Consider the following 26,624-nt stretch of genomic DNA (forward strand, 5'->3'; position numbering starts at 1 on the left):
ATTTCACCAGGTATTAAATCACTGATGCTCAATACCATTTCAATTTATGTTTTTTTTTTTTAATTTAAGTTACATTTCAGCGAGACCATGCTCATTGACATCTATATTGTATTAATTTTTTTTTTTTTTGGACAAACTGATTGATAGTGTTAATGGAAGAAGAGGGCTGTAATTCACTTTATAAAAAGGCATCAATTTGGTTGTCTTAGAGGATTTTATATGCATACATCAGTTTTGAAGTGCCCTAACTGCGGTTCCCTGTACTGAGGTATGGCCACAGCTACCCTTTTTCTTTACCCTAGAGAAGTCATAGTCTAGAGGGATGAGGTCATAGTGGCAGTGGTCCTGAGAACTTTGGTAGAGGAGGCCAACAGTAGGAGCGATTTTGAAATCCTGCCGCTTGCAGTTTAAGCTATTCATTTTTAGAAGTAGTTTAGTTTAGGAACCTGATGTAGCCTAATTATTTTAAATCAACACTTTAAAACCAATTATGGTTTCCTAAACAATATTAGGTGTGGTAAAATGGCATTTACAATGAAGTAACTTTGAACTGCTAATAATTTTGAATTAATATTTGTATTATGGGAATTGAGGATTATCCGTAGTGTGTTTCGCATTTTCTTTTGCTGTCCATTTTGCTTTAGAGCATGTCTTTCAATGCATGTATAGCTTTGTACTTTGGGAATATACATATTTTAAAAAATCCAGATGCAGTAAATTTATGTCATGCATCAGGTCTTGTATTCGTTAGGGATAGAAAAAAGAGGCCCTTTCCTTTCAGGATCTTAAAATTGGGATTATAGAGGGCTAGGCATAACAGTAAACAGATAATTTTAAATAAATCCATTGAATAACAAGAGTAAATATGTAGTTTAGAAATATTACAGAGGAGAGAATGACTAGTTCAAAGGGCAGGTCAGAGAAAGCTTTGTAGAAATACCTGAGTAGGGTTTTGAAGCATAAATACAAGTTTCAAGTGGAAGAGATGGAGGGCATTGCAGGCAAAGGGAATAGCATAAAGATACAAAGAAGTAAAACTAATGTGTTCAGGAAATCTTAAGTAGTTTGTTTTCCTGGAACAAAATCTGAGGAAGGACAGTGTTTTTAAAAAGCCCTAACATGGGATAATATTTAATAAGTTTAATAAAACTACTAAGCTTTTATCAGTGATGAGCTACCTACATATTTATATTTGTGGACTTATTTGTTTGTTTTTTTTTTTGCATTTGGACATGAATCATTTATTTTTTAATTATCTTGTGAATTTTTTTCCTTCACAACTACTTAAATTAGCCTGTAAATTATATTTAAAATGAAACTCACAGGGAATAGGGGAAACATGAAGTAATCATTAGATTTCTGTATTAAAAACCTAATTTGTGTAGCATTTTATAGCAGTCGCCACCACATTCGGAGACTGAGCAATGTAGGAAGCTTAGTGCAGGGGTCCCCAATCCCTGGGCTCTTGACTGGTACCAGTCCGTGGCCTATTAGGAACTGGGCCACACAGAAGGAGGTGAGTGGTAGGGGAGTGAGTGAAGCTTCATGTATATTCGTAGCCATTCCCCAGTTCTAGTATCATTGCCTCAGCTCCACCTCAGATCATTAGGTATTAGATTCTCATAGGATCACTGGTCCCTGGTGCCAAAAAGGCAAAAAGTTTGGGGACCACTAGTAGATGTTCACTATACTTAATTTTTTTGTGTTGTGTACATTAAGTCCATATCATTTAAGTGTATATCAATGGCAGAGATTTTAAAGACTGAGAGAGAGAAAAAAAGTAGGGGGAGGGAGAAGAGCTCTATTTGAATTTTCCTAGTATCTCAGATATGACTGTAGATGGAGATAGAGAAGTTTAAGACACAAGACTGAAGGAATACTAACTCTAGTCATGCCCTGAAATGGTATCTTTAAGAAGCCTGATTTTTTTCATGGTCTGCCTATTCATTTTTCTCTTCAGGGTTTTTAAAAAAAGTTAACAAATGAATTCCTGAATTGTATAATGTAAGTATCTTTTTGCAAATTCTGAAAAATTTGTTAAGGAAAGTAATGTTCTCTTAAAAACACAACATAATCAGTCTTTGGCATTTATCTTCTTCATCACTAATCTAAAGGACCTAAGGCATCTCATTGTCAATTCTGTCCTGTAGTTAACCTTTTTAAGTTTGACACAGGGCAGGGAAAAAAAAAAAATCAATATTGCGTTGATTGCATCATGTTTATCTTTTTGAATTGGGTATAGATGACCATTTTCCTTTTTCAAGGTAAGATTTTTTTTTTTTCTTATAGAAGAAATATGGTCGTTGTAGAATATTTGAGGAAATAGTGAAAACTGTAGAAAGGACAATAAGCCTGATAAGTAGTCCGAAGCATTTTCTTCTTTTTGGTATGTATATAAATAATAACATTTATAAATTGGGGATTATTTTAATATTTTTATTCCCTTTCATTTAAAATTTACATTTCCCCCTCTTCTGAAATACCAGGTAGTGTACCTTTTGACATGGTGCATAGATTTCTCTCATGGCTGTTGAGGTAGAACATGTATTGGATGTTATGTACTACATGTAGCACAGATGATTGAGCCCTTCCCAGGTGATTGTCCCATCTTCTAACTCTCAGCTGCTAAGTAGAGCTATTCTTTAATATTTACTATTATGTAAAGTATAGTAAAAGTGGTTGCCACTATCCTGTTCTCCTTTTTTTGTATTCCTACTCCTGACTGAAATGGGATCATTTATAGCAGCAGTCCCCAACTTTTTTGGCACCAGGGACCAGTGCTCCTGTGAGAATCTAATGCCTGATGATCTGAGGTGGAGCTGAGGCCGTGATGCTAGCGCTAGGGAGTGGCTGCAAATACAGATGCAGCTCCCTTTGCTGCTTGCCACTCACCACCTGCCATGCGGCCCAGTTTCTAACAAGCCATGAGCCGGTACTCATCTGCAGCCTGGGGTTTGGGGACGCCTGATTTATAGGTGAGCCCTTTTCTATTCTACCCTTTCATAAGAAAGTATTTTCGTACATGAGTTGCCAAGGTGTAGCATAGGTAGCTGCCTCCTCAGAAAAACAATTATTTTCTCTTTTTGAGTGTTTATCATTTTCTCAGTTTAACAGTATTCGTTCTAATGCTTTCTTTTCATCTTGTTTTTCTGTCTTTCATTATTTCTTTTCATTTTTTTCAGGAAACACATTGTTTGCTGTTTGCCCACTATTTAAGACCTGTTCCCTACTGTCACTCTTGTGTTTCAGGAAGATTGGTATTTTCCTTCTGCAGTATATTAGGTGTAATCTTTAGGTCTGACTTTTCAGTGGTTCACTGCTCAACTACTACTTCTTAATGCGTAATAACTTTTCCCTTTTATTTCAGAGATTAAAACCTTAGCTTTTAGAAGGGCCATGTGTTGATTTAAATTTCAAAACACTTTTTGTAATGGAGTCAGACATGCTTAGCCAAATTTTTAAACAACTTATGCCAATTCTTTTGTGCTTCATAGGACCTCAAGACTCATTTTAGTTAGAGTAAGAATGCCAGTAGATGTTAACATTTGAGTACTTCTGCTGTACTGGCTACTGTTCTAAGCACTTTATTTATATAACTTATTCAGTCTTTGCAACAACTCAGTGAGGTAGGCATTCTTGTCCCTGTTTCACAGGTGAGGAAACTGAGAGGCCAGGTAGGTTGCTTAGGGCCTCACAATAAGCAGCAAGTTGGTTTGACCAGGCATTCTTGCTTCAGGTCAGCACTCTTGTGTTAGTACTTTTCTGCCATGTGACTTATGCATTACTAACCTAAAAGATCAGTGGCATCTCATTGTCCCCAAACTGGGAGGAGATCTATGGTGTCTATATAGAACTGGGTGGAAAAAAAATAGGTTACATTTTCTTTATAGTAAATGATTAGGATAGGTAAAAACAAAAAGTATATTAGGAAAAATACTAAATGTTGAATTTATATAAAACTTCAAAATCTTTTCAGGTTTCTAATGTGAAGATTATGCTTGTGTCTATAAACATAAATTTCTAAATAAAATTTATCCATGAAATAATGTACAATTTCTGATCCAGACTTTTAAATGATGGTTTCTTTTAATTGAATTTCCATTAAATTTTGTTTGGAAGTGAGTAGGTAGCAAAATAAACCATTTTTGTTATATAACCATTTAGTAATTTATAAGTTAAAATTATTTTAAAGAATCGAAAACCTTTTCTCATCAACAATGTAATACAAAATTTTTTCTGACAAAATGAAAGTAATTCAAATACAGTTGGACTTTTTAACTTCACGTGTTTAAAATAATGGTGAAGCTGTAATTTTCAGAAAGCATGTGCATTGTTTGAGTAGTCACCTTGCAGCTAGATTTTATGCCATTAAAAAGACACGTCACTGGCAAGTAGGGGGAAATGTCTGCTATTTGTGAATATAGAGATTTCAGGCCATTGCTTAGAACCCTGTTCAGTAGGAGATTTTGTGTTTCCCTACTTTGACCCCAGCTGCTGCTCCCTGTATTGCATACCTTGTGTTCTGGGCACCTAGAACACAAACTCTTTCAACAGTTCCATGGACTTATATGCCATGATGGGTGGCAGTGCATTCTTCTGCTGTCTGATGAAGTAGATTTCCAGGGGCTTGAACACTTTTATTGTCACAGTTGACAAATAACTACAGAGCAGCATGTGCAGGAGTTGTCCTCTGGGAAGCATCAGATGAAGCTGTTTGCATCTGGTGGTAACTGGCCCAGAGTTCTCTTGGCTGCCCCAAGGACTAAGGAAAACTTTATCTGGGAATACACTGGTAAGGAAGCTCTGCCCTATGTTCCAGAAAGAAAATTTCTATGAATTTTGGAGAGATGTTTCAGAACAGACATTCGTGAACATTTAACTCATGCAGAACAATCCAAATATGAAATTCACAGTTTTGATATTCTTAGAATGGAAAAGAAATTCATCTAAAATATTAGTCATGATAAGGCTACATTATACTGCAATAACAACTTGAAAATCTCAGCAGCTTGAAACATCAAGATTACTTTCTTACTCAAGCTACATGTTCATCACAGGTTAGTAAGAAGACTTTGTTCATTGTGGTTTCAGACTCCATCAGACCCGACTGATGGAGACTCCTTTTCAACATATGCTTCCAAAGTCACAGAAACAGGGGAAGGAGAACATGGTGAACTATGTTCTGGGTTTTAAATCTTTCGAAGGCTTATGTTTTACTGGACAAAGTTGGTCACATGGTCTTGCCTGTATTCAGCAGGAGAGTGGTATATAATTCTTCTTCAGGGAGGGACAGCGAATATTTGTGAACAGCTACCACATGCAGTTTATAGTCCCAACAGTTAAAAGAAAATATAATAATAGTTGTTGAATAACTTTGTTAGATTATTGTACCTAAAGTGTTCAAAGCAACTAATACAGAAGATTTTAAAATGGCATGTTGAAATTTAAGCTGAATTAATGTTTTATATAATATTTTTAGTCTGGAAATTCTTTTTCATTTTGTAATACTTTTTTTCTTGTAATAACTTAAAAAGCCTCAACTCTCATGCTTGTAGGAAAAATTTAAGCCTAAAAATATGTCATAATTTATAAGTGTGATGTCATCTCTATGTTATAGTATTTTATCTTGATTTGCATATTTCTGAGCATAAGAGCAATAGATCTTAATGTGGTATTATAATAAAAATACTTTGATAACTACTAGATGATATGTTAGATGTCAGCTTTTATTTTGATTTTCCTTCATTGGTTAACAAAAACTTGAAAGATGCCCAAATAATTTTCTGGATTTTAAGGTTAAGAAGGAAGATTGAACACATGCTTCTCATTTTTGTTCCCTCCTGAAAACATACAAACTATAGTGTGTAGTTAGCTTTCAAAATGGACCTTAATGGTCCCCACTGCCTACTATTCACACTTTTGTGTAGTTCCCTTCCACACTGAATTGGGTGGACCTGTGTAAACAATAGGATATTGTGAGATTGACACTATAGCTTATTCAGATATGAGCACTGTGACTTGAGATAGGCATGGTAAAACTATAAAGAAAAACAAAGAAGTAATACAAAAATAAGGATAATAGTTATCTCTGGACAGAGGGAGTGGGGGTGATGCTATTGGGGAAAGGCACAGGCTGGGTTAACATTTTATTAATCTTAGTGCTCAATAGTTGGAGTGTTCATTTATTTTTTTTAAACTTAATATTTTACTCACTTGTGTACCTAATACATTTTAAAATAGAAATAATTTCTGACTTTCACAATCTCTTAAAATATTTTCCTTTTTAATTGAAGGAGTACTTAGTCTTCTAATAGTTACAAGGCTTCTTTGAACTGGCAGACTAAGGTTCAGCATATCTAGATTCAGGTCCCGACTTTGCCATTAACTTGCAGAATGGACGTACGCAGGTCATTTAACCAGTCAAAGCACCAGTTGCTTCATCTGTTAAACAATTTGAGTTAGAAATTACTAAAGGACCTTCAATATCCTAAATCTAAAAGATTCTTAAAAAGCTGAAAGAATACTAAATGTAACCACTACCACTTATGCTTGAAATGGTAGAGTGCACTGAGGCTAGTAAACTAAAAGATGATGTGGAATATGATTTTGAAAAGTTTTCTTTGGTTAAAGGAATTTAAGCGCTCTATTTTGCTGTCAATTCTATGACTTATTTCAGTCTCTAAAATTAAACTTAAGGTAGCATTTTGTATATAAGACTGTTCTTCCTTTTCTACTCCTTTTTTCCCCTGTCTTAGAAGTTAGGAATAAACACATAGATACTTTTCTGTTATAAACCATATTGATTTAGGATGTTCTCCATAAATATGTATGTACGATTATAGCAGTATATTTAAGAAAGGAAAATCATGAGTTATTAAAACCTGTATATGGAAAAATGAATATATTGATGGTAATCTTGCATTGGTTGTCTGTGAAATCTCAATATTTCATTTTTCTATTTCCTGATATAGTTTTGTTGTTTACATAAGTTAAAAAGTGTGTTACTACCAATAGGACCTTGGGAACTCAAATGTCACTAAATTCAGCATCAGGAGAAATGTATATGTATCTTTGTATATATAATAATATATATTATTATTCTACAATCTTGAACAGATTTTACTGAGAATGTTTACTCATCTGTCTCCCTTTCTCTCTATGCAGGAATTATTCTTGACAGAAGTATTTTAAAAGAAAAATCTTTGCAATGGCCTCAGCAGTTCTTAGTTCTGTTCCCACTACTGCTTCTCGTTTTGCCCTGTTGCAAGTGGATAGTGGCAGTGGTTCTGATTCTGAGCCTGGAAAAGGCAAAGGTCGGAATACTGGAAAGTCTCAAACAAGCAAAACAACTACAAATGAGAAAAAGAGAGAGAAAAGAAGAAAAAAGAAGGAACAGCAACAGAGCGAAGCAAATGAGGTAACAGTTATAATTATATATTTGCTTTCCCAGTAAACCAAGTAAGTATCACGAGGACAGGTACTATCTTACTTATCCATGTGTCCATAGATCCACAGTACCTGGTCCAAAAGTACTTGGTAAATATGACTTCAATGAACGGATGTAAATTCGTATGTATTTAAAGTCAAATGAGATGAACATTTTAAAAATGCTTTTATTTTTTTCTGACCGTGGAAGCTTACATGCTTATTTTAAAAAGTAAGGAAACCAAAGTCATTTATAAATATAACTAGAGATATAACCAATTAATATTTTAGTATGTGTCTTCTGTCTATATATGTTTATATGAATATATAGATATGAATAAATACATATACATTTATATTCATATTTAAATAAAAATGGGATTATATAATAGACTTTTATACTGGCTTTTTTTCAAATTAGCCATGAGCAGTGTTCCGTGTAAGTAAACTAAGAGGTGCATTATTTTAAATGACTCCACATTACTTATATGGCTATATCATACTTTAATTGAACCCTTGTGATAAACATTTAGGTTGTCCCTCCCCTTTTTTTTTTAAATTAATATTATAGATAATAGTCCTATGACTAGCCTGAATATACATTTTTATATTTTTGATGGTTATCTCTTTGTTTAGGGTAATAAGTGCATGGCAGATCCCACTCCCCTAGACATTCTTAGGATGAGTTATATGACTGACATTTAATGTGCCTGTTCGTTTTTAAAAGAAATGCTGAGAAGCAACTCCAGCCTGTATTTGTATTTTAATAGAAAGAGCATCCATGTATATGTAATGACCTTTTTCAGTATAATTTAATGAGAGAAGTAGTAAAAGTATTTTTTCCTCTATATTCATTTTATAATGTCCCAAGACTTAGAAAAAACCTTTTTAGTGTTTATTTCTATTACCTTTTCATTACCATTGCTTTCTAAATATCTCTTTAAAATGTTTTCACACAGAAAGTGACTTTAAAAAGTGACTTTCCTAAAGATGTCATAGCAAAGTACCACAAACTAGGTAGCTTAAAACAACAGAAATTTATTCTCTAGTGGTTCTAGAGTCTAGAAGTCCAAACCAAGTTGTCACCAAGGGCCATGTTCTCCCCAAGACTGAATAAAGTCCTTCCTTGCTGCTTTATAGCTTCTTCTGGCAGCCATCAATCTTTGGCTTGCAGCTGTGTCACTCCAATCTTTGCCTCAGTTATTACATGGCATTCTCTTCGTGTATCTTTGTCTTCACCACTTCTTATAAGGACACCAGTCATATTGAAATAGGGCCCACTCTTAATTCAGTATGACCATATCTTAACTTGATTACATCTGTAAATCCCTATTTTCCAGTAAGGTCATATTCACAGACACCAAGGGTTAGGGCTACAGCATATCTTTTAGGGGAACACAGTTCAATCCCTAACAACTTCTCAGTATTTTTCTCTCATTTCAATTTCTGTATCTCAGATTATTCTCATTGGGAAGTGGTTTGGGCAGTACAGTTTTAGTTCATTATGTTCCTTTGCGGAATAGCCCCTGTATTTTTCAGGATTAGCAAAGTAGTTGCTAGAATTGCATAAGCTATCTTCCTTCACTATTTAAACTTTTAAATTTGTAAGCTATTAAACTTCAATCTTTTTGAACACTTTTGTTTTGCATTTTATGAGCACACTTGTTATCCTGTTTTCTACTCCTATAAACTTTTCCCCTTTAGTAAAGGAGAATCATTAAAATGATGGTATAATTCAGTCCATTTTCACTTATTAATCATTTCATCTAGAAATCCACCAAAAATATCTCACATACTGGAGAAATTAATTTTCTACAACACAAATAGTGACTTTGGAATAGAAGTGTCAAAGTATTGTTGATTTATTAACTTCCAAAAAATGGTTAGTATTTCAGGGTTTATATACCACATTTAATATATTCTTTGTTTCATAGCTCCGAAATCTTGCTTTTAAGAAAATTCCTCAGAAATCCTCCCATGCCATTTGTAATGCTCAACATGAGCTTTCATTACAAAACCCAGTACAGAAGGATTCCCGAGAAGAAAATTGGCAAGAGTGGAGACAAAGAGATGAGCAGGTACAGTTAAGTAAATTAAATTCTTTTACCTTATTTTTCAGTGAATGTATACATTTTTAAGATAGTGCATCTGAATCTATGAAACCACAATTGAGAAGTTTTGTTTTTTTTTTTATCACATTAATTCATATGCATTTGCTGCTTTTAATAAGAGGTTCTGTTTTTTATCTACTGGAAAAACAGATTAATACATTTATTAATTTTGGCAGTTTTGACACTTCAAAGCAGTTATTTTGTGAGTTTTTAATTCATCTACCCTTTTACAAGTGAGGGAAGATAGAATGACAGGATTAAATTGTTTTAAGTAAAATTACATTTGTAGGTTCAGAGGTATTGTTAAAAATACCCAGTGATGATGGTTTTGTTTAAAAAGAAAGCCTTCGAGGGGAAGCTTTTCCATTTCAGCCTTGATGTAAAATGATTCATGGCATTTGTTTGTTTCTTTAACCTATTTACATATTTTGGTTTTTTATGCCTTTATTAAATAAATTTAATAACCAAATTGCATGGATAACTTATTAAGGGCAATTTATTTTTTGTGTTTGATGTCCAAGAAAATAATAAGCCTGGAATGTACTCTAAGACAGTGGTCCCCAGTCTTTTTGGCACCAGAGACCAGTGCTCCTATGAGAATATAATGCCTGATGATCTCAAGTGGAGCTGAGGCAGTGATGTTAGCGCTGAGGAGCGGCTGCAAATAAAGACGAAGCTTTGCTTGCTTGCCTGGCACTCACCTCCTGCCCTACAGCTCGATTCCTAACCGGCTGCTGACTGGTACTGGTCTGTGGCCTGGGGTTTGGGGACCCTTGCTCTGGAAGATGATGTATATATAGGCAATGAATAGTTATCTGTTTATCTGTTAAACTGTCATTTGATCTATTGGGAATAGGTATTACTCCAGCAGATGTTTGGCATAATAGTGTGACTATACTTACGATGCTTGGGTTACCAGGTTTTTTTTCTTTTTAATTTTTTAAATTATTTTTTATTTTTCAATTATAGTTGATATTCAGTATTATATTAGTATCATACATAGTTATTACAATATTATTGACTATATTCCCTGTGCTGTACTTTATATCCCTGTGGCTGTTTTGTAACTATCAATTTGTACTGCTTAATCTCTTCACCTTTTTCACCTAGCCTCTCACCTCTCTTCCATCTGGCAACCATCTTGGGTTACCAGTTTTAAAAGAAGTTGACTATACTAAACTATGCTCTTAACAAAAACTGTTAATTACAACATTTTCTCTTGGACTTTGTGGTGCCTCAGGCTCATCATTATGAGCTTCAGTTATTACTCTAGAGCTGACAAAAAAGCTATTCAAAAGATATTTCCAGGCTCTGATATACTGGATAAAATCATTTTGTATTTTTCTAGAGGTTTTGTTTGATTCCTTTTTCCTCTTCCACAGCACTTTTATGATTTACAAATATAAGGATCTACTTGTTTGGACAGTAATAGAATTTACCAGTGTCTTCACCAGACAGATTTCTCTGAGTAGCCCAAAAGGCACTGGAAAATTAAGGAAGGAAAATTCAACTTTGCACCAAAATAAATTCCATGTAATATGGGAACTTGAACAAAGGTGTTCGATTGCCCTTCCTCCTTCCCCCACTGATTGCTTCTAAGATGATCTGGCAATTATGGAAAGGGAAATAGTTGACTTGGCCCTGACCCTATATAGAACAGGTGGACAGTATACCACCTGGAATCTGTTTTACTATGTGGAGTAACAGATTTTAAATAAGGCAAAAAAACAAAAAACAAAAAACAAAACAAAAAAACCCCATACAATTATGGTACATATTCTTTTTTCACACAGTAGGAAAATACCACTATGAGAAATTCCAGGTATTGAGGCCTGAGTCAGACAAAAAGCTGGATATAGATATTTTGCCAGATATGTGGCTGCTTAGTTCAAACACAAAAGATGAATTATGCTAAAACAGTTTCCTATTCCTAAATTACCAAAGTGATAATGTAAATTTATATCAACTAAGCATAAAATCAGAGCTGGCATTAAACAATCAGATAGTAAAAACCATCTACTCAACCTACTTATGAGCAAACAGGCTCTTAATTGATCTCAGGTCAACTGAAGAAAAACTTCTATAACATAAAAGGAAAAGAACATTGTACATAGTGTCCAAGGTAAAGGCACTTTGAGAAAGATTTGCTGCAGGGAACAAAAGCAGATTTTAGATAGCACCTATTTTTTTGCTTTAATAAAAACCAAGGGTCTAGAACATTTTGTAAAAGTCAAAGAGATAGTATTGTTTTATAATAAGGTGAAAGAGACTGATGAAAAAGTGGCTAAGAGACATGAATTGAAAAGGAGATGGGTGAAATAAAAAATTGGGAAGTCAAATCATAGCAGAACTAAAGACTTCATTAGAAGGATTAAAGAACAGAGTATACACTTAAGACAAGTAAATTGTATGAAGGAAAATTTGAGATAAATTTTGCAAGTGGCATAGACATGATAGATTGGAACACAGAACTGAAATCCAACAGACATAATTAGTGTCCCCGAAACAAGTGGAATAGAAGGAGTTATTAAAGATAATGTTAATAAAAATTTTCCCAAGCTAAATACTTGAATCTGAGCTTGAAAGAACAGAAGACTTTTTAAAAAGACTTTTTAAAGCTTTTGAAAAGTTTTTAATTTTAAGAAGGAGAAACAAGGAAATAATACTATAAATATAGGCATGAGAAGAAATCAGTCGTCTAGTAATGATGAAAAGATCAGGCTGGCTACTTTCAAGTTGGCTACTTTAAATGCTAGAATTGAAATGTTAGAGTTAAGAATCTAGCCAAAATGTGATTTGTGTGATTCCAAAGAAATACATTCTCAGACATGCATGGATGTACCACCACTATCCTGTCTGCAAGTTTTTGAAGGTGTGCACCTGCCAATTAAAAGGCAAATCTAAATAGCACAACAATTGGAAAGCACCGGGGGTAAGCATTGAAGCTAGTTCAATATAGAATTAACTCTAAATAGTGATTGTAAATGTGGTTATTAAAGAGAACATAGCTGTACACCTGAAACTAATACACAAATATAATATTGTATGCCAATTATTATTTTTTTTTAATCTAAAGAAACAGGAATACATGAAAAAATTTTTTTTTCATAAAGTTGCTTTAAATTTATAAATACCTGTACTAAGGAAAAATGGAATACGGTCTCCTGGACATTTTAGAGATGCCTTGGTTTCAACAGTCAGGAAATAAATATCAGGAAATTAGAGAACCATACAGATTTATCTCTAGTCCTGTGTTTACTCAAAGGGACTATCCCAGTCATGAAAAACAGGTCACGGAGATTAGGAGACTTGAGTGTCTGTTTATATATGTATATGAGCAGAACCTCTCATGGGATACAGTCACTTCAGAGACTGAAGTCCTTATTAAAAGAGCAATTAAGGTCTTGGTTTGTGCCAAAGAAAATAATAATAATAAATAAAAATAAAACAGCTTACTTGAAGAATTTGTCTAAAATGAAATCCCTGTTTATGAATATAAAAATTAGGAATAGTTCAGAGGAGTTAATAAGTTTTTTAAATTTTTTTTATATTGATAATATGTAAGGTCCAAGTGTGCTTTTTAAATTCATTCATTCATTTAATTTTTTTTAGGCGAGGCAACCATTGGTTGACCTCACAGATTGCAAGGACCTTGTTATTTTATAATCCCTTATTTTTTATTTTTTGTTTCTTATGCCTACAGCACCTGGTCTTCCTAAGTGGTCTCCCATCCAAGTACTAACCAGGCCCGGCCCTGTTAGCTTCCAAGATCAGATGGATGCTTTTTAAATTTAAAGAAAACTATTTATATACAAGAGTTTACATTTTATGTGTTTTAAATCACTTGAAAAAAAAATGGCCCATATAGCAAAAGTTGTAAAGCAAAAGAAATTGCAAGGAAACCTCTGAAGACTTAAAAAATATGAAAAAGGATATTAGACAAACATTTTGTCTTATAAGTAAATGTAAATAATTGGAATTACCCACTAAAAGATAAAGACCAATCGGGACAAACTGTCTGAACCACATTTGATCTTAATTCTAATCTTTTCCTTAACATTATAAATTATTATAGATTGCCCCTGAAAAGATTGGTTCAGGGTATTCAGGATACTGTATATTTTGTCAAGGTATGCTACCAAGGCTGCTGGAAATTATAGAGATGATCTTTACTGCATCATTTGTGCCTTAAATTTTTTATCTCAGTTTTTCATTTCATAAACTTGGATGTATCCCAGCATTCTTTAATGTGGAATGGTAGTTTTGTATTCCCTATTTCTTTTCAGAGATGTATATACATCAAAAAGAGGTATATTTTTCACAGTAGAAATGGGTAAATTTTATGTGATATATAAAATATGTGAATTATATCTCAGTAAAGCTGAGTATAAAAAGGACGAATAGGCCATGGCTTTGATTTGAATATATTTATAATTTTTAGTGTTTCCATACTGGATCAAGATCAAGATACATACTGTTTACTAATACCTGTTGCCTGAGAATAAATATCTGTGTAAATGTGGTTCAGGTATAACCTCTTTTATTCATGATACACTGATATTACTGATTCCAGTGTTCCTTTTTTAAGTCTACATCATGGCAAAATAATTAACTTAATAGAAAAGTCTTTTCACTTGGGTTTTCAGTGATAAACAGGTTAAATTTTATTGTATATTTTTTCATCTTATTGATTCAAACTCTGTGCATCACTGATTTTGTCCATCTCTAAAGTGAAATATCTGTTAGCATGTGCACAGAGTAATTGTTCTTTCACATTATGTTTTCCAGTCATCTGATAAAGGTGTTTTGCCAGTAGTTTGTTCTGGTTTCTTTCTTCCTATTTTTCTTTTCTTTTTTTTTTTTTGATTTTGTTTTTGTGAGGGTGATATTTTTCAGTAAGTCGCTTGCTGTAAATAGTCCCTTGGCAATAATTTGACTTGCACTTGGTTTCCCTAAAAGGAGTGCAGATCGAAATAAATCCTTTGTGTCTTTTTGGCTTGCTCTTTAGCAACAACATTTATCACTTTCGCTCTGGAAAGCATTACTACTTGGTAGTTCTGGAAAGGCGCATGCAGGTCATTGTGCTTTGAAAGTGAAACAAAAACTGTCTTCAGACTACTGGTCTGCTCATGTTTCATAGCTGGGAACAAATAGACTGATAACTCAATAAATCAAAATTGTAAATATTCACTGTCTTAATTTTCTATTTGTAATTTTCTTTTCAGCTGCTAATGTGATATTGCTCTTATGACACATACAGCTTTGTATTCTATATTCACTGTATTCTATTTATAAATTTATTCTCTTTATAGGTTGTATTATTTACAGCTGTATTTTCATTCCTATGTCTAGTCCTTCAGTGAATCATTGAACCATGTTTATTTCTTGGAGATATAATAAAGCTTACAACAAAAATGCAGACTTAAATGTAAACAGCACTCAAAGGAGATGAAGATTCATTATCTGAGATGAACTGAACCTGATAATTGTAACATAGTTACAGTTTTTGTAGAACACTGACAACCTTTAAAATCATAATGTTCAATAAGATTGTTAGAAGAGTTCTGGGAAGATAATTCTGCTTTCCAAATTAGTGAAAGATATATGGTCCACACTTTGAAAATCGCTGGGTTAGAGTTACAGTACCACAGGACACCTACTGCAGTTGGCTACAAGTGTTAGATGTTTTCAGAATGATGTTCTGTGTTGATTTACACCAACCCTGTTCCCATGATGCCTGTGAGAAATGAAGATTAACTCTTCATTTGGAAATTGTTTTGCTTGGATTTAAAATGAGTAAGATTGTTATGATATTTAGGCTTACAAATTAATTTTTAAAAATCTAGTTCCAAAATATTTACTGTCCTTATTTTTCACGAGTTCTTCATGCTCTTTAACTGATCATAAATCTTTGAACTATAGTTTTGTTTCAATAGAAAAAAAAAATGTTTTACTGCTAGATGGGGAAGTAGGAGGCAGTGAAGGGGAAGCCAAAAGGAAGGGGATCTGAAGTAGTCTATCTTGGGTACATGTGAGTATCTTCTTCAATTCTGTAGGCATTTTATTGCCTACTATTTCCTCTTTTTCTTCCTTTCTTCCTCCTCCCCTAAGTACAAAGAACATGATTAGGAATTCTCAATTTGAAAACTTAAATATCAGACATTTTTTTTTAAATCATGGTTTTATTTGCATTTTCTTGCCTGGTGCCTCCCTGTTTTTTAGGCCCAGCCTTTTTTTTTCTTTCCTAGTTCTACTTATACGTGTTATGATTAATTAGGTTGAAACCTATATTTTCAACAGTGGTACAATTAATTCTCTTAAGAACATTTAGAGAATTTGGAATCATGTTTTCACTTCTCTTATGATTTAGGCTTGTGCTACCATTCTCCCTGTTAACTAGGATCAAAAATCTTAATCTTTGATTAATTCTTCTTTTATACTTCATATTCTGTCAATTCCCAAACTTGGACTTTATTATCTGCGGTGCTGTGTTCTGGTCCAGGTTCTTATATGCTGAGATTACAGTGGATTAGCCAGACACACTGATTCAAAGTTCTTGTCCTTCTGATATCCAGTCTATTTAAAATTACTTTTAGCAGCATTCTTCTTTCATCTGCTTTGAATCCCTAATATTTTAGGGAGGATCTTGAACCTAATTCTGTCCTATTTAAGCAATCTTAGGTAGGAGGGGAATTCTAATCTACTGTGTGTCACTCTTGTGCCATGCAGGCACTGTGCTAGGTCTAACTTTACATACATTATAGTTTTAAATCTACAAAACTACCTTCCTTGCAAGGTTGATATTTCTCCTTACTTTTTACATTTGAAGAAATTGAGATTCTCAAATTTTGTAACTTGCCCAAGGTCACAACTGGCATGGGCGGAATAGGAATTAAAATTATCCACCTACGTGATCTCCCAAAGCCTGTGTTTTTTCCAAATTTAGTGTATAGAAGTCACCTTTTATTGGTTATCTCTTTCTTTGGTATCTGATAGTATATCTGTTGTTAATATACCTTTGTTCACGTGGCTCTTTCCTCCTGAACTTCTTCTATTTCTTTTTCTACCTATCAAATGATGTAAATCTATCCTTTAAGGATTAACTTAAATTAGTTTCTTTTCTGAATTCTATTTGTTGTTTATCTTCTTTCCATAAACTTTTGAAGCACTTTTAATGTTGTGTTCTATTTTCTGTTCTTCATATATGTTAGTCTTCTGTCCCCAACTGGAGTAGAAATTTCCTGAAGGCAAAAGCCAAATTTATACTCCTGCTTTAAAGCCCTACAGGCACAGCATGTACAAGATTCTCTGTAAGTCTTTATTGGCTGATTGATCATTCATTGACATTTTTGGAAGATTTCTTCTAGTTTTCAAAGATTTAAATAGAAATTTAAATAGCTTTTGCCTACTTATTTTCTTGTTTACTAGTTTATGTTAATAATTGAAAGGTAATATAAGCTTTAAACTTCTGCCTTTACAATCATGCTGGAGAGAGACATATTTTTCACTTTAAAAGTTCCATTTCATTCAGTTCTTATCATGCTATTAGAATCAGTTGCATAACGTCTAAATTCTGAGAGTTAATATGAAAAAGAATTAATGACATTTTACAAGTCTCAACTTCCTAAGCTATTCTCCTCCCTACTAACTTGTTTTTGGAATATCAGTCAGAATATGTGACATATTTGAAATAATTTTAAATGCCCTTTAATAAATATAAAAGGTCATTAATACTGATTAAAAGCTTAGAGGTAAATCGAACCAGCTTTGTTCAGAATAAACAAATAGTTTTGTTACTTTTTCTTTGTTGGGCTGACTACTATGCTTTAATTATAGTGAAATATTTTTTTACTCGGTTTGCTTTGAGTGTAGGGGGAGAAATTTATGTCAGTTTTCTTTGCCACGTAACACACAAATCTAACTTTTTATTGTATAACTGTTGTTTTTGAATACTCATTTATATAAGTTATTTACAAAGTGAATTTGTTACTTGTTCCTGATTATTACTAATTTGGATTAAATGAATTATTCAGTTCTTTTCAGTTATTACATAGAAAAAGTATGTACAACTTACTCTGGGCTTAACTAGATTTCCTCTTGCTATGTACCCTTAATTCTAGTAATATTTTTCTGTGAGAGTAATTTTTTTTCTGTGACAAACTTCATCTTTTTTTACCCTCTTTTTGTTGTCCTGGTATAGAATTAGATGAGCTACTTCAAAGGAAATATTGCTTAACATTTTTCTAATTTGTTGGTAATGATAGCTTGGATGTCTGTGCAGTATACAGGGTTATGTGGTTGGCTGTCCTAATGGAATAATAGGACACTGGAATGAAGTATAGTTCTTCAAAGGAATTGATGCTTTCATCATCCAGTACACATAGGATGACAAATACATGCACACAAATCTAGATGTTTGCTTTTGTCATATTGCAACTGTCCTTTATTCAGCTGCAGACATACTTTATCCCCAGTGCCGGACCAGCGAAAATCCTGTCCGACTATAGCAATTCTGTTTGGCAACTAGGAAAATTAATTCTTGGAGGGTTATTTGATTGGAAGGTAGTGGAAGCTAGATTGTAAGAAAAAGTGAGATCGCATGGTGGGAAAGAGGAACCAAAAGATATAAAGCACAAAGAATCATTATATTATAGTATTAGGTGACTTTAAAGGTAGGGCAACATATAAAAGGCATGAAAGGATAGGTGTAAAGCAGTACACTATAATTATTCTGTAATGGTGTATATCCTCAGGAGGATATGACTGGGAAAAGAGGCACATGGGGGATACCAGGATATTTGGTCACCTATTGAAAGGGTCTGTGTCTGTGGATTAGTCACTATTAAGGAAATGGTATGTTTTATAATGCTTCTGGAGTTATTTTTTAGTATCCTTATATTTTCAAATAATCACTATTGAATTTTCTGTGTCCTAAACTAGATCTGCCTTTGACATCCATTAAAGTGTTAATTTTTTTGTAAGATTTTATTAAATAAAAAGATTATGCAATATACAGTGAATTATTGACAATGAAAGAGGAAATAGAAATTTCAAAATTGTAAGTTTTTGTTTTGGTATCTTCAATAAAATATAGGATTTTCTACTTTGGGAAGGATAGATAACTTTGGGGGACCCAGGTTTTTTTTTAATGTATTCGTTTTCCTGTATATATGGTTATTTTGCTAGTGTGGTATAATGCTATCATGTGTTCATTGTGAAACTTTTTTTTTTTAGCTGACATCTGAAATGTTTGAAGCAGATCTTGAGAAAGCATTGTTGTTGAGTAAATTAGAATATGAAGAACACAAAAAGGTATTTGCACATTTATTGATCTAACTTATATTATTAGGTTTAAGGGTTGAAAGTTAGGACCAACCCTCTTGAATTTTGTATAAAAGTTCTCCATTAAAATTTGTCCTAAAAATTCATTATTATAACAAAATACTGTCTTGAAGTTTTTATAATCAGATTCACTTCAGGTTTTGAGAGACGACAGAAACGTGGACTAAGCTTTGTCTAATGATTTAGTGTTTAGTTAAAAAGTTCCTCCACTCAACATGAAGGGAAGGGAGGAAATTAACAGCAGATGATTTATCTTAACTTATTTTAGATGAATGTAGAAAATAAGTACATTAAAAAAATGTAAGTACAAGTACAGGGGCATCCATTAAGAGACTGCTGGAGATACACTACAATTAACTAAAGTAAATGGGACAACATTTCTGATAATTTGGCTTTGTGAACTCAGCATTTGTCACTAAGATGTGATATTGGGCTGTGTGCTGAAATGCATTCTTAAAGCATGTAAGTATAGGAAATTTAAGTAAAAAGTAGTGTTGGTTTCCAGTTTCTATATTTAAATTGAGCATTTATATTGTCTTCATATTATTTAACATTTTAGTCCTTTACATATATTAAGAATTTTTTATTTGGCCCATAAAATCCATTCAACTTATGATTACATTGTGGTTCATAATAAATGGCCTGTGGTCGTGCTTAAGGGCCTTTGGACTATTATTGTACACTAGTTCTTTCACTTAAGATGAAGAGAAGAGAGGAATAAAATTCACAGTAGATGCTTTTGCATTTTATTCATAGCTCAAGGGAAGATGATGAAAGTAGTGAAGTGGACTTTTTACACTATATGCATTAGTTTCATTTTCCATCTCTGTTCTTGTTATACTGAAAAATCAAGAATAATTGTAATCCTGTTATTTCTGTTTAGACACAAAACTGGCAATTACAAAAATTGGTACAGCTAGCTTTACTATGACTTAATCATTTAATGGACTTTCGGGTTACACTGGAAAAGTCTTCCTAACTTGCTCAATTTGAAGATAAAATTTATCAAATTGTATATTGTTATATACTAATGATTTGTTAAATTCCAAAGCTAAAATGATTAGCTGTATCTTCAGAGGAGGAGTAGAGTAGATGGTGTTGATAAAATATTCTTCTCGCTAATTTTCTTGGCACAGTCATAGGCTTAATACCCCAGGGCATTGGTTTTATCAGACATTAATGACCCTCAGAAAATAAGAAACTCCTTTTGTATGCGATAGCTCGTTTGATGTAGTCACTGAGTTTTAAGTTAATTATTTCATTACAAAAGTACAATTATTTTAGCTTAAGGATTTTTATAATAACTAAAGCTTGTGATGGCATTTTCTATTCTGTCTCATTCATTCAAATATTTTTTCAAATAGCCAAAATATGCTAGACACATAATACAAAGATAAAGACATGGTTCCAACCTTTGAGTTTAGTGGAGGGAGACTTACATATAATTACAGTGTATAGTATTGAGAGTTGTATGTCCAGTGGAAATTCAGAAAGATAGAAGACTTTTCTGGTGGGTTTTAGGAAAAGATTCTTAAAAGAAGATTTTACCAGATGTATTAGAAGTTCATAGGATAGGTAAGAAGAAAGTCAGCTTTCTCAGGGAAGGAATGTCAAGTATATATAAGATATGTACATGTGAAACAGTGTAGTATGTTTGAAAAACTATAAGTTAGGAACCTAGAGTTGCTGGAGATACTATCTGAAGAATAGGATATAAAGTACCAGACCAAGGAAATTGAGTTTTATACATAAATTGGCAAAGAACTATTGAATATATTTTTTAGACTGGTTTCGGGTTTTCATTTTAGAAACTCGTGCGATAGCAATGTAGAAGATGAATTAAGGGGCTAAAATTAGAGGGTATTGCAGAGCCAAGCAAAAAAAGATAAGAGAAATGACAGAATGTATGAAGAAAAGAGAATAGATTTAAGAGACTTTTAGGAGATAAACTCAGCAAGACCTAGTGACTAATTTAGATATAAAGTGTATAGGAAGAGTGAGCTTGGATGACTCAGGTTTCTGGCCTAGACATTTGTGTAGATGATGGCAGCATTAGACAAGGTACTTACTGGAGGATCAGTCCTTACTACAGAATTAGAGATACTTCTTGAACATACAGTTGAGATATCTGTACATACAGAGTTAATCATTGTAGAGGTAGAACTTTCAACTTTGAATATGAAGAACAATGGGTATAAAGCTTTAGAAGAATAGGTTAGAATGGGATAATGGTGAAAAATAGCTGCATTTTAAAGAAAGAATTGGGAAAAGATAAGCCAGTGAAGGTGACTCAAGGGTCATCAGAAATCGATTGAGAAAAACCAAGAAATCTCTGAAAAAATAATGCCGAGTATTCGGCATTTTAAAGGAGGTTGGCCTTAATTTTAATGTCAGAGAACACCGGAAGCCAGATTTCAGGAAGGGTGAGAGAGCAGATTGACTGTAGATTATTGTTTTTAAGTTTGGTCCAGAAATGAAGAATAAGGTGGCAGGTAGGAAGCGTTACGGACCACGGTATAGCTACTTGTTTTTGTTTTAATGTTTAAGAGGCAAAGAGATTGAATATAAAAATAAACAGGTATCCTTTTATACAGTTTGGCTGGCCTAAATTTTTATTTTCATTTGCCTTTTTATCTTTAAAAATAAAACTTTAATACACATTATCTGTTGATGAGTTGACTTTACTTGTGTAAACTAAGTTTAATGATTGTTGGTAATTTTTTTTTAGGAGTATGAAAATGCTGAAAATGCTTCAACTCAGTCAAAGGTTATGAATAAAAAAGATAAAAGAAAGAATCATCAGGGAAAAGACAAACCTCTCACAGTATCACTAAAAGATTTTCAATCTGAAGGTAATATATGTATGAAATTTATTAGAGGAACTATTCTAAGTCTTTATATACTTTCTAATTTTTAAAATAAAAATTGTTTTGTTAATGTGCTATTTAGAATGTAGAATGTAAACCTGTTTGGAAATAAGCAATATGGGAGTTAAAGTAATTTAAAATTAATATTAAAACCCCATAAAACTACAATGTATCTTTTCGTATTACTGAATTTTTTCCCTTTCTAAAATTCACTGAAAATAAAAAATGACATTTGTAGTTTTTAAGTCATCATGAAACATAATAGACCAGGAAGAGTATCTTAAGGTTTCAGCTGTTACTGGTCAACTTCAAGTTTTCTGGAACTAATTTTAGAAAATTAAAATGTAAATTTTTAGAATGAGATTTATTACCAGAAGACTCTTTATAATATCATTTGTATTTTTTTTAATCAAACAGAGAAGACAGACGGAAATTATACCATCCACCAAATTTTTGAAGATGGACCACATTATTTGTGATGTGGGAAATGGTGAAAACCCTAGACCTGTACTGTATTATATAGTAGCCACTATTCATGTGTGGCAACTTAAATATAAATTTATTAAAATGAACTTAAATTAGAAATTCCTCAGTTACATTAGCCGCATTTCAAGTGTTCAGTAGCCACCTGTGGCTAGTAGCTTGCTTCCATATTAGACAGCACAGTCACAAAATATTTTTGAACAGCATTGTGCTTAGACCAATCAGAATAGTTGCTGACCAAATGAACAGCTATGTGTTTATGGACAGAGCAGCTTATTTAAGTCTTAGGAATTTAGCCTTAATACATTGGGCATTTGTTCTGTGAGCATTAGTAATACCATAGCAATAATCTCAAAAAAAAAAAAAAAAAACCCCAAAAAACCCTACTTTACTGTTTTCAGAAATAAGCCTATCTGTGAAATTAGGAATAAATTTAGAGAATTATATGCTTTGCTTTAAGAATCAGGAAAGTTTTTCTTACAGTCTTTTTAATTAAGTTGCTTTGTTTTGGGGTTAAAAGAACAGATGTATGTTAAAATTTCCAATTTTACTAAGAAAGATTTTATATAAGAAATATTTCATTAAAAACTTAAGAAACATGAAAAGAATGCTTTTTGAAAACTCCTTACTTTCTATATGTTAGATTTAATAAATATTTTATAACTTTATTAGATTAAGACATCGTATGATTCTGTTAAACTACACAACTATTAAAAAACATAATTAACACAATTGTGATTCTTCTTTGGTTCTGGCATCATATTGTATGCTAAGTAGAACATGCTAAAAGAATGACTTGTGTCAGCTACCAAGATTTGGTAGTTTGATCTGAAACTTGTGATTTTGACATTTATTGTGTTTATGGACTTTATTCTGATCAATGGGTGCTTTAGAGAATTGGCAGCTTTTAGATTCTCAGTCATTAGAAAGCTATTCTATTATTAGTCCTTGAGAACGGAAAATTTCTGCTGTCCAGAAGAATCATTATTAAATATTAGATATCCCAATTATTTCCAATTTAAATGAGAACACTTGTTTCCTATTTGTACTTTAGTTTCAACCTTATATCTGTGTGTATTCCCTTATTTTTCCCTTTTCCTCATTCTTTAATCCCTTTTCATAAATGCTGATGTTATTAAACCAGTGATTTGTTTAATCTAGATATATTTGTTATGTCTTCTTTTTTGTTTCATTCTGTAAATACTAATCAGTTTTTAGTATTTTTCCATGGTGTTATCAAATCACTGTGATGTGTACTTTAAAAATAAAAAACTAGCTAATAAAGGATACAAATTATTACTCTACTTTTCATTTTATTTCACAAGGCAGTAATCTTAATAGTTTTTGCAGTCAAAATATCCTGTGATTTGATTTTAAACATATTTGTACCCCCTCAAGTTCACCCCTTCAAAAAATTATGTGAAACCAGAAACTTAAATGATACAGAATGCAAATGTTTAAAATTTAATAATACCCCTCGGTATGGGTGACATTTACTAGGATATAAGACCTAGTCTCTAAGCTGAACAAATTAATAGTTAAATACTGAATTTTAATATCGTATATCTAGAAAAGTAAATCTGATGAGTCCTAGGCAAACCCCAAATGACTTCTGAAACTCTTATTATAATTTTGAAATTCTTTTTAATTACTTTGTTTAAATATTGTTTATATATTAAAATTTTATGTTAATTTCCTCCAATGAAATATCACCATTTGTTTTATTTACAGATCACATTAGTAAAAAGACAGAGGTAAGTGTTGTAACCATCTTCATTCTAGAAAACACTTGATGGTTTTAAGAATAGTATTTTAATGTTTAACAGTCTTTTTTGAGAGATACCATTTAAAGGACAACCCATAGATGTTTTGTGAGAGAACTAAATTATGTTTCTGGCAATTATAAGAATATAAAATACATTATGGTAGAATAAAAATGTGATTATTTACATGAAATATAATATCTTTTGGCTTTAGCATCTAATTTGTGAGTGTACATGAGCTAAAAGGTTACCACATGTAAATTAAAATTTTAGGGAAACATTCAGAGTCTGTATTTTAATCTTTATTAAAAATATCCTAAAACCATTTCTCAAGATATTTTAGAATTACAGAAATTGTGAGGTAAGCTGTGATGAGATATTTTACACCCATGGATAAAATAAACCTGATCATGTACTTTTCTTACCATTCACCGTTAGAGGGTAGTGCTGCTTACACATAACTTTCTAGTGTTATCGGTTACTATTTCTTTAAAGACTTCATAAAGCCCTATAAACCTTTTAGAATTGGGAAATGAGACAATTATAAGATTTTTTAATAGTGAAGACAATACTAATATTAGAGTTCTTTTTTACTTCTTTAGGTATTTGTCTCATTCTATAATGTATATATTCTTGGCATAATTCCTTTAATTGATTTTATTAAATGGTTAGACGTCCCTTGATTTCTCTTTAGAATACATATATGGTTTTTAGCCATTTTTGCTATTGTTTCAGGCATTCACTTGACAAGTCAGGGAAATAAAATTCTTCTATACAAAAACATCTAACTCTCTAATTATATTAATAATATAGAGTAAGTGCTTGTTCATATCTCTTAAAACCTCAACTAATCATGCCTTGTAAGGAGCATTAGTGGAGCCTTAAAAGTTATTTTGTTTGTTTCTAATTTTAATGTGATGCCTTTTTAAATGCTGATTATGCTGGATGGGGTTTCTTGTAGCTATTCCTTTCTCTTTAGTCCCACTTTTATCTCACCTTCTCAACTCCAGTCCTTCTAGTACCATTCAAAAGCTTTAAAATTATAGTGATCATCATCTGTCTTGAAATCTAGAAGATTGAGTCTTCAATATGCTTGAATAGACTATCCCTAGGAAAGTACCCAAGAAGTTGTACCAGAGGTCGCCAAGGGGTGGAGAAGGAGTGGTAACCGGAAGAAGGAGGGATAGAAGAAAGACTGACTTTTCACAGTATATACTTCTGAATTTCCTGTCATGTCTATGTACTACCAATTAAAAATAAAAAGCACTGGGTGAGGGAGGGAGTTGGGGAACAAACTCAGTTCTATCTGGCTCCCATAGTCTATTTCCTTTTTATTGCACTATGCTTTCAGCATGTCTGCCTTAAGAATTTATATAGCTTTAGGACTTCATTTCTCTCCTAAGTCTCAGTTGGTATCTTGTGAGGAGGAATTGAAGTCAGGAATGACCTGTGTTGCCATCTTGGTGATTTCATTCCTATCTTTTTTATTCGATTAACTACGCTTCAGAACTTGACCAGAGAGTCACTTTTTCCTGGAAGCTTCCCTTATTTAGATGTCCACAATACCCTGTGTATACTTACTTCATAGCCTACAACACCCTGTTTATCATTGTTTTACTTTTCACTAGAATTTGAGTACTCGGAGTTATAGTCCTAATCACTACCACATAGTAGGTACTGGAGATGAATGTTGGTTGATGAATGAATGAATGTTCTGCCTTTGCACTAAAATCTTCCTTAGACTTTTCTGGTCTGCTGCTTCTGTGTATTTTTATAAAACATAACAGAGGCACATAAGTTTTATTTTCTATGCAAGTTCAAGCACATTGTTAGAGCCTTCATGGAACTCTGCATTAAGAATCCTGAGACTTTTGCTCAGCAAGAAAAAGTACCACTATCAATTAATTGTTGCCCATTTTTAAAAGAGGAAGGAAGTGGCTGCATGCTTTACAGGTATTTGCCATCCCTGTATCTGTTAGTTTTTGTACTTCTCAATAGATTGTGAGTTCTGTAAAAGTAGTTTATGCATAGCATAGTACTAATTGCATAATAAGAGCTTAATAAATAATTGTTTTAAGTCAAGACTTGAAACCATGAGGGTGTACTCTAGGAAAGAGGATAAAGTAGACTTATCCCACATATTATATCATCTTTAATGTAATAGCCCATTTAAAGAACACCATTATTTAGATTTCCTCTTGGAATAAGTTCAAAGCATCCAAGTGTGGCAAAAAAGAAATTGCACATATAAATGGAACATTTTGAGGTTTGTGTGTTGGCTGTATGTTAAGGTATGTTGAAATTGTAAAGCTGGGAGGCTATTCTTCTAGGAGGTGACTTGGAGCCTTTAGAAATACAAAAGGAATTGTTGATGAAAGCATTCATATTTGTTGGTTTACTCTATAAATGATGTGTTCTCCATTTAGGAAATAGGTGTTCTGTAGGAAGCTAGGGGTTTTTTTAATTGAAGTATAATTCGCGCACAATATAATGCATAGGTGCAGTTGGATGAGGTTTGACACATCCATATACTTATGCGACCTACATCTCTATCAAGGTAAAGAACATTTCCATCACACTGTAAAGTTCCCACCCAAGTCATCACTTCATGTCCTCTCCGCTCCCTACAGGCA

General features: G+C 32.8%; 1 protein-coding gene across 4 annotated transcripts in view; it reads left to right on the forward strand.

Annotated features, from left to right (window-relative positions):
* Positions 1-26,624, forward strand: part of GKAP1 (G kinase anchoring protein 1) — a 64,104-nt gene that overhangs the window by 1,685 nt on the left and 35,795 nt on the right. For all 4 annotated transcript variants that reach the window (XM_016130389.2, XM_036239424.1, XM_016130387.2 and 1 more), the window contains 5 exons: positions 7,165-7,417; positions 9,360-9,503; positions 18,771-18,848; positions 21,607-21,730; positions 23,960-23,982. In XM_016130389.2, coding sequence (XP_015985875.1) covers positions 7,208-7,417; positions 9,360-9,503; positions 18,771-18,848; positions 21,607-21,730; positions 23,960-23,982 — 579 coding nt within the window. In that variant the 5' untranslated portion in view covers positions 7,165-7,207. The remainder of the gene's footprint in view (positions 1-7,164; positions 7,418-9,359; positions 9,504-18,770; positions 18,849-21,606; positions 21,731-23,959; positions 23,983-26,624) is intronic.

The sequence above is a fragment of the Rousettus aegyptiacus genome, unplaced genomic scaffold (assembly GCF_014176215.1).
Source record: "Rousettus aegyptiacus isolate mRouAeg1 unplaced genomic scaffold, mRouAeg1.p scaffold_m13_p_3, whole genome shotgun sequence".
NCBI lineage: Eukaryota > Metazoa > Chordata > Mammalia > Chiroptera > Pteropodidae > Rousettus > Rousettus aegyptiacus.